Raw genomic sequence first — 16,991 nt, 5'->3', positions numbered from 1 at the left:
AATGAAAATGTTTGCAAAAGAGCATAGAATGATGACCCCGGAAGACAACAAAGTTCACTCTGAACCAAGGCCATGATTGCACCATCACAGCAATGTACACAACAATCGGCACCTAAACCGCAGACATGATGACAGCGTGCAGAAAACAATAACAACGGTCGCTGAATACCAACTCGACATCACAAAACACAACACGAATACCTTAACAATATATGGCAGTTAGAGTATTTAAGATCATTGTAAAGAACACAGAATTCCAGTTATGTATATCCAATAACACTCACTACATGAGTTCCCGCACCACGCCAGCCATCGAACCACTACGCGCACGAGCAGTGTAATAAAAACTGGGGAATCCCAATTTATAAAACCTTTAATTGCATCACCCTCTCTCCCTGCAAAACAAAGAAATGTATTTTGCTTACCAAACTGTTCAAAATGACAATGCAAAGGCTACAATTTCAGGAAAAAATGACGACTTGTTATTCGTAACGTAGTCTGGAAATGACTGGCCACGCTATCCTATTCCTAGAGACCCAGGTATGCAAGAGGTCTCAATGGGCAATGGGCGCCCACCCCCACACCAAAACGTTTCGGTAACGTGTTGGGGGACTGTTGGCCCACTATGCACCCTTGGACGTGGTGTAGTTTTCAAGAAAGATTGTCAAGTTTCCACCATTACCAGCAAAATCTACACAACTTAAAATATTCATTGTTATGTTATGTTTAAGGAATTTATAAAATTGTCTTACCAACTTGAGCAGCACAATGGGAAAACGTGGTTATTTAATGGTCCAGCGTGTCTTTTCCATCCGAAACCAGGGTTCGATTCATACCGCCATAACACATCAAAACAAGAGAACACACGTACACGAAATACACATGGATCGGATGCATGGGCAGCACACATAAACACGAGGTTTGCGTTTATTATGCAGGCATACAGTTATCATGAATAAACATTACCTCATTAGCATACAAATATCCATCCGCGTGTAAATATTTTAAAAAGACTACGTTTTTAAACAAACTTGTGCTTAATACAATGAAGTAAATAAATTTGAGGGTTGATGTTTGACACAAATCATGATAAAATGTTATAGTTTTGTGTAATCGTAAATTTTTATTCAGTTTCGGTAAACTACTATTTTGTTTGCGTAGATGATGTCATAATGGGTACGTTATCCGGTCGAACCACCGATTATAACAATGTTTTAATTTGCTGCTCTACACAAAACCCCCACCACATGACAACCTCTTTTCGGCTCCCGAACTCATTGATATTAATCGTCATGGTTTTGGCGCTAAAAAAAATAAATTATTTATAAAAGAGGCTACAGCCGATTGGCTTGTATTGTTTGTCTAGATTGCTGTACCGCGATCCCTCACCCGACCCCCCCCCCCCCAAAGACTCGGAAACATAAAAGGGAAGATCAGAAAGAAGCCGTACATGTACCTGTCCTGAAGTTGCTTGCGGGGATATTATTCTCCAAAGGTCTTGCAAGGGTGGGGGATAGAATGAAAGTTAGGGTTGTGCGAGGCTACTGTTGCAATAGGTCTCTGATTTTGATTATTCCAGAAATTTATTCTAAAATAATGTAATAATTGCCAAGGGGGGGGGGGGATTATTATTATTTTAACAGCGGACCATTTTATTATGCAATGCATTCTGACAGAAAGTTTCGTGTGTTTTTTTAGTCATTTAAACATATAAAAATCGTTTATAATGTTGAAACTTTAGACAAATATCGACAAAACCTTTTGTTTTTTAGCTGCGTAGTTTTTGTTGTTATAATTTGATGGTTTGTCTTTTTCATTATTGTAAACCTAGAAAACTTTATTAATCCGAATTGGTCGCTTATGAAGTACGCCCTCTGTTGGCGATAATAAAACAGTACAGCCCGCCCACATTATCATTTCCGGGCGCTCTGAGAATAATGTCCTTACACAGAGAAAGGTGGGTTCATATTTTATTGAATAATTTCGATTTTTTCTGTAATATTGCCTTGAAAGGTCAAGAAACATGTGTGAGTTATATTCGATTTAGTAGGATTTCATTTAGATTGGAAATTAAGCGTGAATACGGTGGGTTTTTTGGCAAGAATGTGCCCCTGAATACTTAATTTTTCTGGGCCGTCCCTTCATCGCGTACGCTAGCCTATGCAGTAAGACTACTACTTAAAGATCATTGCTGGTGTCCAGTTAACGGACATGACTAAACTACATACAAAGAGGGGCGGGGAGGAGGTTCTAAAATGACCAATTAGTCTCTTTTTAAGCGTGAAAATTAGAAGAAATAATTTAGATTTTGTATCCTGTCACCACTTTTTCATTTTGTTTATTTATATGTCATGATTCATTTTATTTATTTATTTTTATCATTTATAAATTACATGTATTTTGTAAAAAATTGTAAGTTAAGAAAGAATTAATTAGAATTCGATTAAGAAAAGTGATCCGAACTGAAAACCAGATTAGTTATTCATTTAATTTGATTGGTATGTTTGATGTATGACGAGCAGTTTAATTAAATTGCCACAACTTATACAAGCAGAAAAGTATTAAGACTTTATAAGTGGTTTTAACAAAAATTGAACTTGATTAAAATCATAAGACATAATGGGTCGGACATAATGAGGATTTAAAAAATGTAAAATTAAAAAAATTATTATAACTTATGGCAATGGCCTCAATGTGGTTTTATGCCCGTCATGTCACTATTTTCATGTTTCTTGTCTTCATTCAGGTGAAGAACGATCATGCAAGATGATTGGTGGTCTTTTTATATACAACCACAAAGGGGAGGTTCTTATATCCAGAGTATTCCGAGATGATATCGGGTGAGTAGAAACTTATTGAACCTGTGTGTGTGACAAGGCCATAAAGGTATATAGCCCTAGAACTTTGCTTTTGAAGGGGGAATGGCAATTGGGGAAAACGGGGAAGTACATTTTTTGTGATAGTCAACTTCTTACTAAGAATGTGTTTATTCCTTGTCCATAATTCATGAACAGGCGTCATGCTGTGGACGCCTTTCGAGTCAATGTTATCCATGCTCGGCAGCAGGTCCGTTCCCCGGTAACCAACCTGGCCCGCACCAGCTTCTTCCACATCAAGCGGGGCAACATCTGGCTGGCGGCCGTCACACGACAGAATGTCAATGCCTCTATGGTGTTTGAGTTCCTGATGAAGTTGTGTGATGTGATGAGTTCTTACTTTGGAAAGATCAACGAAGACAACGTCAAGAATAACTTTGTCTTGATCTATGAACTCCTTGATGGTAAGTAGAATCAATCATTGGGAATAATCTCAAACAGCTTGGGAAAGGTTGTCCAATTTGGATAAAAGATTGCAAACTTGGTGTCCAATTGGTTCAAAGTAAGGTTCAGAAGACATTGTTACTTTCCTCCAGTTAACACGCTGACCTGATGTTCAGAGAAAGTAACTTTTGTTACAGCCGGTTAAACTAAAGAACAGGCCTGTGATTTCTTAGGAACTGTCCAGATTTCATGATTTTCTCAAAAATCTCATCCCTATACAGAATGATTATGTGGAGCTCAAAGTCCGAATCTCCTTTTGTAAAAATCATTCACTCATACTTTTGAAATTGTTTTATTTCCAGAGATCCTAGACTATGGTTATCCACAGAACACAGACACTGGTATCCTGAAGACGTTCATCACACAGACGGGCATCAAGTCACAGGTAGGTCGGGTCAAAGGTCACAACCAAGTCAATATTTCTTTTATGTCAGTGCAAAAACATTTTGTCTTGATTTTACAAAAATTGTTGGATCTCGCACCAAAATATTCCATGCAAAACGTCATATCTCAGCTGGTACATGTTTGTTAGTGTACATCAAGGCTTATTGAAGCCTGATTTCACTTTTTGAAATTTTTAAACTGGGGCATAATATAAGTTTTGTTTTAGAAAATACAACAGCGAGTTATCCAATTACAGATCATGGATTTCTGTTTAACCAACACAGTACACCCTGACACAACTAAGATTTACAAAAGAATATTTTTATGTAAACCTTGGAAACTGAACAATCTTATTCAGGACCTTTATATCGTGCTTTGTGGTTTATTTTATGCTTTGTATGAATGAACGGACCAAATATTTACCAAATCTTTGTTTGGATAACTACAGACCAGAGAGGAACAGGCTCAGATAACCAACCAGGTCACAGGTCAAATAGGCTGGCGCCGTGAAGGCATCAAGTACAGACGTAACGAGCTCTTCTTAGACGTTCTGGAGAATGTTAACTTACTCATGTCACCACAAGGTTAGGATGGGATTAATAGTCATACAGACCATGTTTGCAAAATGAGTGACTTTGTACATTCCAAGGCATTACCTGGCAGGCAAGATTCTACATTGTTCACATGAGGAATTGAGAAAGGGAGATCACAAGCATGATTTCCAGTACCTTGTGTTCCTCTGTACGAGTGAAAGGACATGTAGCATGGTAGTTGCCTGCCTGCTACACAACATATTGTCCAGGTGGATATTTATGTCGGTCGTCCGACTGACAGCAAAAAATGGAGGGCGCTCTGAAGTTAGTAGTCCAGGGTGACCTAAACTCTTCGCCCTAAGACATTTTTTTTACATATGATTCATATTTATACATGTCATCCATCTAAAGTGGTTAAATGATACAAATAAAAAATTCAAAATTCAAAATGAGAGATCACTTCTTACCGAGAAAGGCATTATACCACACATTAATCAATCTTACTTGCAAACAGGTTATTACAATTATATATAATATCTTCACATTGCATTACATGTCTTGTCTTTGAATCTTCAAAACAGGACAAGTCTTGAGTGCCCATGTTGCTGGCAAGGTGATCATGAAGAGCTATCTTAGTGGAATGCCAGAATGTAAATTTGGCATGAATGATAAACTAACTCTAGACAAGCAAGGCAAAGGAGACAGTGACACATCAAAGACGTAAGTTTGAATAAAAAAAACATAATCAGTTTATAAAGCGCCTTAATTTAAAGGTTTGCTCAAAGGGGCTGAGGCGCAGAAGAAATAAATAAGTTATTGATGGTATACTCCTCCTGAAACAAGTTGGCTTTCAGATTGTCTTGAATGTGCTGAAGGATGTTGTGTCCCTAATGTGATTTAGAAGTTACTAGAAGGTCCGCTGGTGTCGATGCAGAACTTAAGTCAACAAATAGAATCTTGATTTTTATTAGTATTAACCCGAACCTCATAACATGCGAGCTTGTAGAAAGGGAAGTTGACTGTACACAACAGTTGAAGGACACTGATGCTATGTAAAAGTCCATTATTAAATTTACCGGGATTTAAATTACTCTCTCTCTATCCCCAGTAAAAGCTCTATAGCCATTGATGACTGCACCTTCCACCAGTGTGTCAAACTCAGTAAGTTTGAATCGGAGCGAAGCATAAGCTTCATTCCTCCTGACGGTGAGTTTGAGTTGATGAAATATCGCACCACTAAGGATATCAGCTTGCCGTTCCGATGCATTCCATTAGTACGTGAGGTTGGACGAACCAAGATGGAAGTCAAGGTAGTCCTCAAGTCGAACTTCAAGCCCTCAATCCTTGGCCAGAAAATTGAAGTAAGTATTTTGTGGAACTTGAAGTTAGGAATTTATGGAAGTTGAAGTAAAGAGTTTATGGAACTTTGAAGTCAGGAACTTATAGCACTTTAAGTTAGGAATTTGTGGAAGGTGCAGAGAAGGATTTTTTTGAGGTTGCAGAATTTTTTTCATGAAAGTTATAGTAAAGATTTTATGAAAGTTGCAGTAAAGAATTTATGGAAGTCAGAGCAAGCATTTAATGGAATTTGAAGTGAGGAATTAACTTAAAGAGCAATATATGGAGTACAAAGTAACAGTTCATAACACAATTTCATTGCAGTGAATGTTTATCATGACCTTTCATAAAACCTTTGACCCCTAGGTGCGTATCCCTACACCAATGAACACCAGCGGAGTGCAGGTTCTTTGCATGAAGGGGAAAGCCAAGTACAAGTCAAGTGAAAATGCCATCGTTTGGAAGTGAGTTTTGAATGAAGCAACAAAGTTTTTTTCTTTCTCTATTCTCTCGCAAGTTTGATGACCAATTGAGTTCAAATACGTATGTATATATTGGAATACACCAAGTGAGAATACTGGTCTTTGACAATTACCAGGTGTCCAGTGCCTTTAATTGTGTTTCCTTTTAGTCATTGATGGATTGTACATAAGTGGATTGGTGGTGTGAATGTTCTTGAAACTAATCAATAACTATTTCCCCCTCAAGGATCAAGCGTATGAGTGGCATGAAGGAAGTTCAAATCACTGCCGAAATTGAACTCCTACCATCTGGTGAGAAGAAGAAATGGGCGCGGCCTCCCATCTCTCTTAACTTTGAGGTGAGCTTTCTTCTTAAATATCAAGTGTCAGGAAGTTTCAGGAGTTTGAGGAAGTCCAAATACACTCAGCACTTTGTATCTAGGCAGTTCGGGAAGTTCGGGAATGGTTTAGGATTTTGTAACAAATTTATTACTGTATATCTGGGCAGCTTCAGGAAGTGTCAGGAATGGTAAGGAGTTCGTATTAAATTCAGCACTGTTTATGAAGGCAGTTTATGAAGGCACTTTAGGAAGTTTATGGAACGGTTAAAGATATTCCAACAAATCTAGCGCTGTGGATCTTTTTAGAATCTCCCTTCCCCGTCAAACTTCTTGACAAACTGAACAGACATTAGATTTCAATTTCTGTAATGTCTGAAAGTTTCTTGCTCAGGCGGATTCACTTTGACAACAAAATCAACCAATGTTTTAAAGGCTTTTAAGTTTTTTGTGAAAAATACGTATAATGACTTCCATCTCCTGATCCCATTTCTGCCTTCCAGGTTCCGTTTGCAGCCTCTGGTCTGAAGGTCCGCTACCTGAAAGTATTTGAGTCTAAGCTCAACTACAGTGACCACGATGTAATCAAGTGGGTGCGGTACATCAGTCGTAGCGGACTTTACGAGACCAGGTCTTAACGTCGGACGAGCCTTCCAGAAGAGAGGGAGAGAGAATGAAGAATAGAAATATCGCACCAGTCAGCGTTTCCAGTCCCAACAGTTTGTACTTTCATTATGTAGCTTAATCTTGTTTCCCTTATTGTTCTTTTTGTGGACAGTTTTTGTCTCTAATCCTACCGAAGAAGTCAGTGTTAAACTCTTTCTCTGGTTGGGAAATAATTCTTGCATAATTTTCTTGTTTTCTGTTAAGAAATGTTCAATGGTAGACGTTTAAATCTTGAAACCCACCATCGTTCAATCCAACTTTGTTGTACACCTTAGAATTGCTTGACATCCACACACACTAATTTAAATTAGGGTCATAAAGGTCATAAGGTCATAGCTAGGTAGGAGTTGCGCCGCATAATCTACTTATGTTTGTTACAAAAGCTGAACTGTTTTCAATTTGTTTAACGACGGTCTTATTTTCCCAAGGCTGAGCAAGTGTTTCATTCCAACTGCTTCTCTCATGAAGGCAATTATTCCATACATCTATCCATCAATTCATAATAAACATAACCATCTTGATTGGCTAGCTTGCCACCATCACTAATCAGTCATACACAGGACAATAGACTTGAGCAAGTCTTTTGCTAAACATCTAAGGTAATTGCCACCATCAAACACACTGGACAGAGACTTATGCAAGTCTATGCTTAGAACCCTGGCATACATTCACAACATGTAGACTGAGTAGACTTGAGCAAGTCTATGCCAAGAATCATTATCCTACTACTGCGCTGTACAGTAGACTTAAGCAAGTCCCCTGTCAAGACATGTTTGAGTAATAATCGTGGATAAGTTACCAGTAATTCCTTTTGACTGAGTACCAGTCAATGTTAAGGATCAACTTATCCCCCAAATTCCAAGTGCTTTGGTATCAATGCTATACGGGGAACAAATCCATACCATTGTGGTCGCTACTGACCAGAAACAATGTTCTTTTTTAGTCGGTCGGCAAACCGTGATTTATCTTTGGGTGTTCACGACAAAGTCAGAGTGTGTTGCAAAGTTGAAGCTTATATGATTTACCCAAGCATGTTTGCATGATACATAAAAAGCTAACATAGACAGTTAATGTAGCCTGTACCCAATGCCCCCCCCCCCCCCCCTTAAAAAAAAGGAAATAAGAAAACTTAATCTTTAGAAGAATTTTCCAGTGGTATCCAACTCAGTGAACTCATTATCAAAATGAGGTAAAAACTCAATGCCTCTCAAAATACCTCGCCCCCCAAAACAAAAGAGCAAAAATGTATTACATATTATTTGTTAAGACATTGCTTGCATTTTATTTTGCATGTTAATCTGTGCTAAAGGCCATGTAATATAATTACATTAATATTTTTGTAGCTGCTCCACTTGTCACAATCATGACCATTCTGTCAATAAAATTGACCATTTACAAAACTCTTATAGCAAAAATGTTTAGTTGGTTGTTTCCTCCAACAAAACAATAAGGAAAACGAAAAACAGAAAGGACAAATCATGAAGAGGGCAAATTTAGAAAAGATGAAAATGTGAAACAAATTAAAAGTATTTTGTTGATACTTTAGATTTAGTATCCCTTAACCTTTATCTGTATATTTAGGTCTTATCGGTCAGTTTTGAAATAAACATTGGTAAGATTGATACACAATAAAAAAGAACTCCAGTAAAATCATTTGAAATAATCATAACTGCAAAATGTTAATTGAGTGTTAAAAAAAACCTCAAGTGTCTGATTTAGAACCATTTCCTTTTTTTCAATGAATGCATCGAATCGCACACCCCATTAGTGTTATCCATGATCGATATTTTGTTGTATATTTTACTAGTTCCAACTGCCTGGGCCCAATTTCATAAAGCCGTTAAGCAGAAAATACAGCTTGACAAATTTCTTTGCTAAGCAAATAAATGAGCGGGGCACCAGTTACTGCAATATAAACTTAAATTCATTTTGGCTGGTAACCTGTTCCTGTGAAGCAAACATTTTCTGAGCTTAGAAAGTTTTTGTGTTTACAGGATTTATGCGATTGGGCCCTGTTTAGTTCAGCCCTAGGTGTTCTTATGTTTATGTTATTAAAAGTTTGCATGTGACTACTGTAACAATGAGCATGTCTTTGTTTGAAAGCCAACTGGTTACCAGTGACCCTAAGGCCTTATCCGAATCAGCGGCTATGGCTATGGCTGGATTACCCCAACGTCATGCACCCTTAGCAACAGCCGTAGCCGCCAATTTGGATATCTGCCTGACCACAGGATAGGTAGGAACACTAGTCTTGGTCCCAGACTATCCAGTCTCATTAAACACATACGCTTCAAGCAAGTACCCGACCAATCCAGTCATTCTCCCACTCCATATATATACACAGGGTTTCGCTTATAAGTAGGATTTGACGTTACAGTCCACTCTCGTTATAACAAGGTCACTTGGACTGGCCAAATTATCTCTTTCTTGAACTTGTTATACAATGACAGCAATACATAGAAACACAAAGCAGAAATGAGTTTCGGGGACTGTATTAACACAATGTTCGTGGAATCTCTCATAAGTTGTGGTTCGGAAAAGAACCTTGGGTGTAACAACTCAACATTTTTATTAGAATGCTCTTTTATGTCTTCTCAAATAATCAGAGCATATCAGTCAATTTATTAAGTTGTGATACCAACAGCTCTTTTTAGAGTCACAAGAAACTTGTATGAGAAATTTGTTAAACATAATGTTACTGCAAACCTTACAAGATTGCATCTCCACCATGCAAAGTTTCAAGTCCTACTCATGTACATAGTGTTACTGCAAACCTTACAAGATTAAATTCATAATTTCATACATAAAAAGACACCAGCAACTGTTCTCATAAAGCCCCTTTGGAAGCAAGATGACTAAGTAAGTTTGGCAATACAGAGCAGAGCGTGCATGTGTAAATTTGCAACTTGTCTTTTGACTTCTGTGCCGGAGACGGTTACTACTTCTCAAACTTCCCAATGGATCCATCGACTCTTCTTGTGTCATAAGGTACAGTAATGGAGTTTTCTTATCGTTGCAACTCAAACTGTGCTTTTGTTCTTGCCGCATGTATCGCTTTATAACATCACCTAACATGTCTTGCATGGTGTAGTTGTTAGTTGCACCTGTCATACCATTGTCATTTAGTCATTATCAGTTAATGCATTAACCAAACAGGAGGCTTTCACAAATGAGAAGAGCAAGAATCTGCTAAGCACAGATAAATTATGCTAAGCAGAAGTGATTACCAGCCAAACCATAACATTTATGTTGTAACAAGACTGGTATTCTGTTACATATTTGCTAAGCAATGTTTTTCTGCTTATCAGCTTAATGACATTGAGCCCTCAGGACAAATCTGTGATCTTTGAACTCTCAATTCACAAAGCCGACTGAGGTAGTGGACCCTATTCACAACGCGCAGCGCACATACACACGCATCCCCTGTTCGTAATTTTGGGTGCCAAACACGCGCTTAAAAGGATGGTACATGTACATGTTTTTATGCACCTCTGAACAATACGCATCAACCATTTCTGCCTTTTTTGGGGAGTCCATTCCTTTTGTGCATGTTTTGACACACAAAAAGGTGGACAGGAAACGTGTGTAGATGTGGGCTGCGCGTTGTGAATAGGGGCTATAGCACCCATGCCCCGAGTCCTGTCTTGGTGCCCTTTGAAATGTCTCACATGCCCCACAGGGCACCGAAGGGAAATGTTCATTTCTAATGGAACATTTCAAGGGGCAGGAAGGCAACGACCAAGGGCAGGGTGGCAATTGCCTCTGTTGACTCTGTGAAGTATCAGGACTGGAATTGATTTCACAAAGAGCTAAGATTGATCTTAACTGTGAATCAATCCTTGCTGAGCAAAGTGTGATGTGGCAAAACATTCACTATGGTGGTATTGATAACTTCTTTTAGGATGTATTTGAACGCTTAGTATGAACTAAGCCCAGAGATTATTAAATCACTAAGCACCAAGATTCATCTTAAGATGTGTTGTTAATATCACCATAGTGATCTGTTTTGTGCCATCCCATTTTGCTTAGCAATTAAGATTGATTCTCACTTAAGATTTATCTTATCTCTGTGCAATCAGCCCCTCCTGGCCTCGGAGGAAAAGTTTCTTTCCGGCATGAAGAGATGCCCAAGATGGAGGGGTTGTCTTGCCGGTGTGTTTGCGTTGAGACAGAGTTCAAAGCTAAGGGTTATGCCGGTTTATTTGTGTCCATATTTCTGATTTTTCTGGCCAGCACTGTACCCCTGTGTCAGGCGAATGAGATTTATGGGCATTTAATATCTGAATACCACGCTTTCTTTCTCTTTAGGGCATTTATAAGGTGTAATTTTACGGTGGTGGGTTTCAAGTCTATCTGAATGTTTTATTGAGCATTTTATTAATTGCAATGTTTACTAATTAATACGCCCTTGTGGCACATGCATTACGGTCATTAACAGCTTTCTTAAACTGTAAATACACATAAACAATGCCATGGTTACTTATAAAGTTTGGTTGCATCATTGCACTCGTACACTGATGTGTTTTATACAAATAGTAACTGCTTTTAGTTATACCTGTATGGTTAAAACCGAGTCATTGATTTAACCACAGCAAAAGCAAGACGGTCAATATTGTCTGATAACATCCCCAAAGTATTGTTCCTAGATGCTTAGGTACCAAGAAACTACTGTTGCTATGGTTATAGCACTTTGGTTGTTATGGGTAAAGTACATTGTTTGCTACTGGTTTAGATCAATGTTTGCAGGCGTTTAAGACATATCATGTGATGCACTCTAAACCAATCAAAAGGCAGAATCCTTGTAAGGGGTGTTATTGTTAAGTATTGTTTACACGGTAACAACATTTGGAAATAAGTTCATATTTTCTGATTTGTCTGGCCAGCGCTGTACCCCTGTGTGGGACAAGTGAGATATATGGCCGTCCCATTGTCTTCAGGAGTAAATAAATAGGTCATGTCAAAGGTTAAAGGGCAAAGTGTGAAAGATACAAGACTTTGCTTGGTGGAGGAATAATGTTAACTCTGAGCATGGTTCAATTTCTAAGACTGGTGGATTCGACCCTTTAAGACTGTGTCTGAATTGGCAGCTATGGCTTTGTATACGGCTTAATCGCTGTATCACGATGCATTGAAGCATGGGACTTCCTTAGTCAAAGCCGTAGCTGATAAGTCGGACACAGCATAATAAAACACAGCTCTCATCCAGCTTTCACAGCTCTTGTATAGCTTCTGTAAAACCATTTAACAAATCACATTAAACCATAAGGTGTTTCTACCAGCACTGTGTTCAGCAAACCAAACCTGTCGATTATGTACCGCTGTAATTCTTTCCAATTGTTTGTTATTTTAGAGTGAATAATGATGGAAACTAATAATCTACTCATGTCAACTTGTTTGTAGGGAATTATTTCATCATTGTGATTGGTATATTTAAAAGAATTATAATCAAAACACAATATTTGTAAAAAGTGAACAATATAATTTCTGTAAATCCACCACTTTATCTTTGCCTTAAAGGGAGGGAGACCAACATCTTGATCGTTGTTAGTAGGCCTGTGTCTGTCCATGGAATTTTGACTTTTGACCCTGTTAGTGCGCGTGTGCGCCACACTGGATTTTAAAATCACAGTATGGTGATGATCCTGTCCTTTGTGATGGGATGTCCAGCGTAAGTGCATGTGTAGTAACTGGGTTAAAGTTCATAGTTCCATATACTGCTACAGGACTGATATGATCACAAGGACTCAGCCCCTTTAACTTTGAGCCCCTTTAACTGTGAGCCATATTTGAGTGTTGCTTAGAGGTTGTCTTATTAAATACACCCTCCGTCTTATTCCCATCTCCACCAGTGAAAATGTAAACATTTTTTCCAGACCTTTTAGAATTTCTTATATAAGGGCTAAATTAGTTAAATATTAGTTTTCACTTCTAAGAGTTGGCGGGGGCACCCTGCGTAATGCACTCTCAAGATACAACACCGTTGTTGAGTTGTTGTGGGATGTTCTCATCAGTGATGTTGAAATATTGCTAGAGTTGAAGTTGTACTCTTCGTTTCTGCGATTTACCCATTCACAATCTGAGTATCGTGTGTACCGAGCTATACCTAGCTATAACAGAGTTAGACCTACCAGATGAATATCTAAATAAAGAACCCACTTGTAACATCATTATTTGTTTCAGTCTCTTTATTTCATTTTTGTTGCTGTACATACATTTAATCTTCAAATATTATTATAAACCACAAGGGAAACCGACTGGGTAAACTTTAAATGAAAAACATTTAATATTCCATACAATAATAATAGTGGCAGTGGCTTCAGTTAAATCCATCAATCGGAATGCTCAGGGCGCATCCACAATATTACCTCGTCACTGTGCCGTTAATTTAATTCCTTAATTCATCTTAACTCCATGGGGATGGGGAGTATACAGCCTGTGCTGCACAATATGTAGCACACAAAGCTAAATCAACCACAAGAACCATCTCTGCCCTCACAGGTACACATTGACTAAGGGGTGAAGGAAGCAAAAGAGTCTTAGGCTCAAGGGCACAAGTGTCATGACCGGGATTCAAACCCACACCCTGATGACTTGACCACCAGGATTTGAGTCCAATGCGCTAAAGTGCTTGGACCATTACACAACACTAAAAACTATTCCAGCCTCAACATGGCCTAACATCCAAACAATACTACATGCAAGATCATCAAAAATAAAAACTTGCAGAAATATCATCATTAAGATTTATAAATTGTGACAAATGCTTGATGATGTCACCTATCCAGATAGAGATGTCTATTTATTTCATTAATTGGAATGTCATCGGCAGCAGGCATCGAGTCCATAGGACAAGCAGGCCTCACATGGGGATCTGAAAGTTCATAAAAAAGAAATGCCAGTGATCCAAAGTTATTTTGACTAGGATTTTGTTCAAGTTCAGAATAGACTTATTTTGATTTTAAAGATACAGGCTCATCAACTGAGCAAACAACAATTACATGCCACAAAAAGTCACCTTAAAACGTATTGGCATATAACCATTCTATTTAATGGATTTCCAGGTTAAAATTTATAAAAAATAATTTGAAACTTACCAGTAAATGTTTTAATGGTATCAAGTGGAGGTGCGTTCCAAAGATTAAAAGCAAAAAAGAAAACTTGGGCGAAGACAAAACAGACGCTCAGGTACACTGGAATAGCAACTGCCCAATACCTGAAGAAAATAGGGAACAAAAAATGAAAGGAAAACATCTATCAACTTCTGTGTTCAAATCGACAGAATATCAGTTTGTATATAATTGTAAATAAGACTAATATTACTGTACAAAAGGAACTTGCAACTATGACAAGACGTAGGTAGGACTTGTACTTACTTCTGAGGCCAGTAAGTGAGTCCAATGCTGTGAAGCCATGACTCAGGAACAAACACCCAAATAACGTACAAAACTGGGAAAGAAAGAAAGTTGACCGGTAAAAATGTGTAATATTCGTCCACTGTTCAAAGCACTGAGTAAATACTTGTTCCTAGATATTATAAGTAGGTTACACTAACACTGGTGAACAAGTAGTAGCAATTATGAGCAATAGAGGAACACGTTGCCTTGGATCGGTCGAGTTGGTCTTTGAAAAGCGTTTGTAACTGTTTGTTATAAAATGCATATGGGTAGAAAGATGTTGTAAAAGTAGAATACAATGATCCACAAAAACATGCCTCAAAATTGCCTGGTTTTCCTTTTACCTCGTCGACTAACACGGTCGGCCATTTATAGGAGTCAAACGCTGTCTATAGACCAACTCGTCCCATCCAAGGCAACATGTTCGTTTAATATAAAAAATTACAACAATCTTTGTGCTTTAGTTAATTTTGTTCTATTAATATTGTTATTAATATACAGCCAATTATAAAAAGTAGGCCTAGTCAAAATAGCAAAAAACAAATTGTATAAAGAAAATTGTACATTAACAATAAAAACATAGAGGAAAAGGAAAATATAATGGTAAGTGAAGTACTCTAACTAGGCCTACTAGAAATTGCGGTTCCTTTCGCTAAGATGAACTAGCGAGACAAACATTTCTAGAGACTGAGGAATAATTGAACCAGCTCAACAGCTGGTTGTAATGGAACCTGGGCCCAATTTCATGGCTCTGCTTCTTCAACATGTGCTAGCGAAAAATATCAACGCTAGCTGTGTAAAAATGTAAGCGTAGAAATAAAAATGCCTAGTAACGTGGAATACGCAAGTGCACAAGCCAAAATTCCCATCTGACCCGTGAAATACGCTTGACGTAAAGCACCGAATTTCCTGCTCATGTACGTGCCGATTCTGTGCTTGTAAACGGTAAGCAGAGCCATGAAATTGGGCCCTGGCCGATTTCACAAAGATCTAAGATTGATCGTAAATCAATCGCAGTTGCTAAGAAAAGTGTGATGTCAATGTCACAATACAAATCACTTATTCACTATGGCTATGCCCCTATGGTGATTACTGAACATTTGTGATGCAATGAATTTTATTGCTTTGTGAAATCGGACCCTGGTGTGTTTTGTGGGCCCGGGTTGGATTGCCTGAAAAAAAGAAACAATTTGTCAAAAAAAGGCTCTCCTCTCTATTATTATTCTCTACCATGTCTTCTCAACTCAAGCAGTCTAGGACTCTAGCTATAGCCTAAAAAGCTAAAGCCTTAAGGCTAGCTAGCTCTGGTTTAACAACATGGTTTAAGAAGAGCACAATTAAACACATGTGTGAAATGGAGGAAAAAAACAGAAATCAATTAATACACATGTACATGTACTTTAAATTACCACAATTGAGCCGATTGAGCCCCCCCCCCCCGATCCCCTCCCCCCATATTGGGAATTCATGGCCACGCCACGCCCTCCCCCGTTTGTCCGTCGGACGTCCGGGGGCGCAAAGTGACACTTCGAACCAACAAACAAAGGACAAGGAATATTTACCAAATACGAAAATTGAGCAGAGGTAAAGAACAAAACCGTAAATTGCTCTCTCTGGCGTCGGTGCAGGGTTTATGTTAGACATTTCCCCCAAAAGCAGCATTTCCTTTCAAACCTATCGCGTGACCAGTCTCACCAGGGAGACCAGACAACGCGTCCGTTGGACAACTCGTCCGTTCGGACAACTCGACGGTTCAGACAACTCGACGGATGATTTATTCAACCGTCAGACAACTCGACTTGGGGTCAAGACAAGTCGACGGATGGCCGTGACGGGGCTCTCAGCGCGGGGCGGGAGGGGTACAAAGCGGCCTGGGGTGGGGATGTACTGACTAGCGACTTGGCAATAATGCAAGGGCTTTCCCCGGGGGGGGGGGGGGAGGGGGTATATTATGGTGGGTGGGTTTATATCCGGGCAAACGGATAATTGATTTTTTGATTTTTTTTTTACCATGACCCGCTGCATTTTCATTGCTTGTACCATAGAGCATGGAGGAATAAACTAGAGCAATGATCGAGTTGTTTTGTTGTTGGTAATAACGTAAATAAAAGTAAATCTTCTAATAATAGAGCTGTATAATGTTTTACTTATTTAATGTTTTAATTGTGTTTTTTAAAATCTTTTATTTTGAATAAATTGAAGACAACTGCTCCCTGGCTACACATAGAGCATGGAGGAATAATCTAAATTATTCCTCCATGCATATAGAGTCATACCATGGTCATCTCATTCATAGTCTGTTTTTTACACAAAGTCTCGAGATAGTCACTAACAGATGTTTCTGCAAGTATGGCTTCACTGGAACACCACACTTATTGTGATAAATAATAATTGGTAAATAATAATGATCAATATTAACCGTCGACTTGTCTTGGCCATCCGTCGAGTTGTCTCAAAGTCGAGTTGTCCGAACCGTCGAGTTGTCTGAACCGTCGAGTTGTCCGAATGGACGAGTTGTCTGACATTCCTCACCAGCACCATTCGCGATCTTGCAGTT

At 38.6% G+C, this 16,991-nt stretch overlaps 3 protein-coding genes across 5 annotated transcripts in view; 1 reads left to right on the top strand and 2 right to left on the bottom strand.

Moving 5' to 3' along the window:
• Positions 1-867, bottom strand: part of LOC139951132 (cellular tumor antigen p53-like) — a 45,876-nt gene extending 45,009 nt beyond the window's left edge. For 2 of the 3 annotated variants that reach the window (XM_071949978.1, XM_071949983.1), the window contains exon 1: positions 753-867. The gene's annotated coding sequence lies outside the window, so the exon portion shown is untranslated. Of the gene's footprint in view, positions 1-425; positions 555-752 lie in introns of those variants that run through there. The other variant, XM_071949979.1, reaches the window with a different exon arrangement.
• Positions 868-1,902: 1,035 nt separating this feature from the next.
• Positions 1,903-13,207, top strand: LOC139950841 (AP-2 complex subunit mu). Its single transcript, XM_071949669.1, has 10 exons — positions 1,903-1,957; positions 2,747-2,840; positions 3,015-3,280; positions 3,623-3,705; positions 4,153-4,288; positions 4,819-4,957; positions 5,346-5,598; positions 5,942-6,039; positions 6,284-6,395; positions 6,878-13,207. Exons 2-10 carry the CDS (start codon positions 2,767-2,769, stop codon positions 7,010-7,012), a joined length of 1,296 nt encoding a protein of 431 aa, XP_071805770.1. The 5' UTR covers positions 1,903-1,957; positions 2,747-2,766; the 3' UTR covers positions 7,013-13,207.
• On the bottom strand, positions 8,116-16,928 carry LOC139950842 (phosphatidylinositol N-acetylglucosaminyltransferase subunit P-like). The gene is made up of 4 exons (XM_071949671.1): positions 15,997-16,928; positions 14,414-14,486; positions 14,135-14,253; positions 8,116-13,911 (listed from the first exon to the last, which is right to left on the bottom strand). Exons 1-4 carry the CDS (start codon positions 16,094-16,096, stop codon positions 13,814-13,816), a joined length of 390 nt encoding a protein of 129 aa, XP_071805772.1. The 5' UTR covers positions 16,097-16,928; the 3' UTR covers positions 8,116-13,813.
• Between the last annotated feature and the right edge of the window lie 63 nt (positions 16,929-16,991).

This window comes from Asterias amurensis, chromosome 18, assembly GCF_032118995.1.
Source record: "Asterias amurensis chromosome 18, ASM3211899v1".
NCBI classification, from domain to species: domain Eukaryota; kingdom Metazoa; phylum Echinodermata; class Asteroidea; order Forcipulatida; family Asteriidae; genus Asterias; species Asterias amurensis.
The sequence above is the reverse complement of the archived record's forward strand: the minus strand, read 5'-3'. Positions and strand labels throughout refer to the sequence as shown.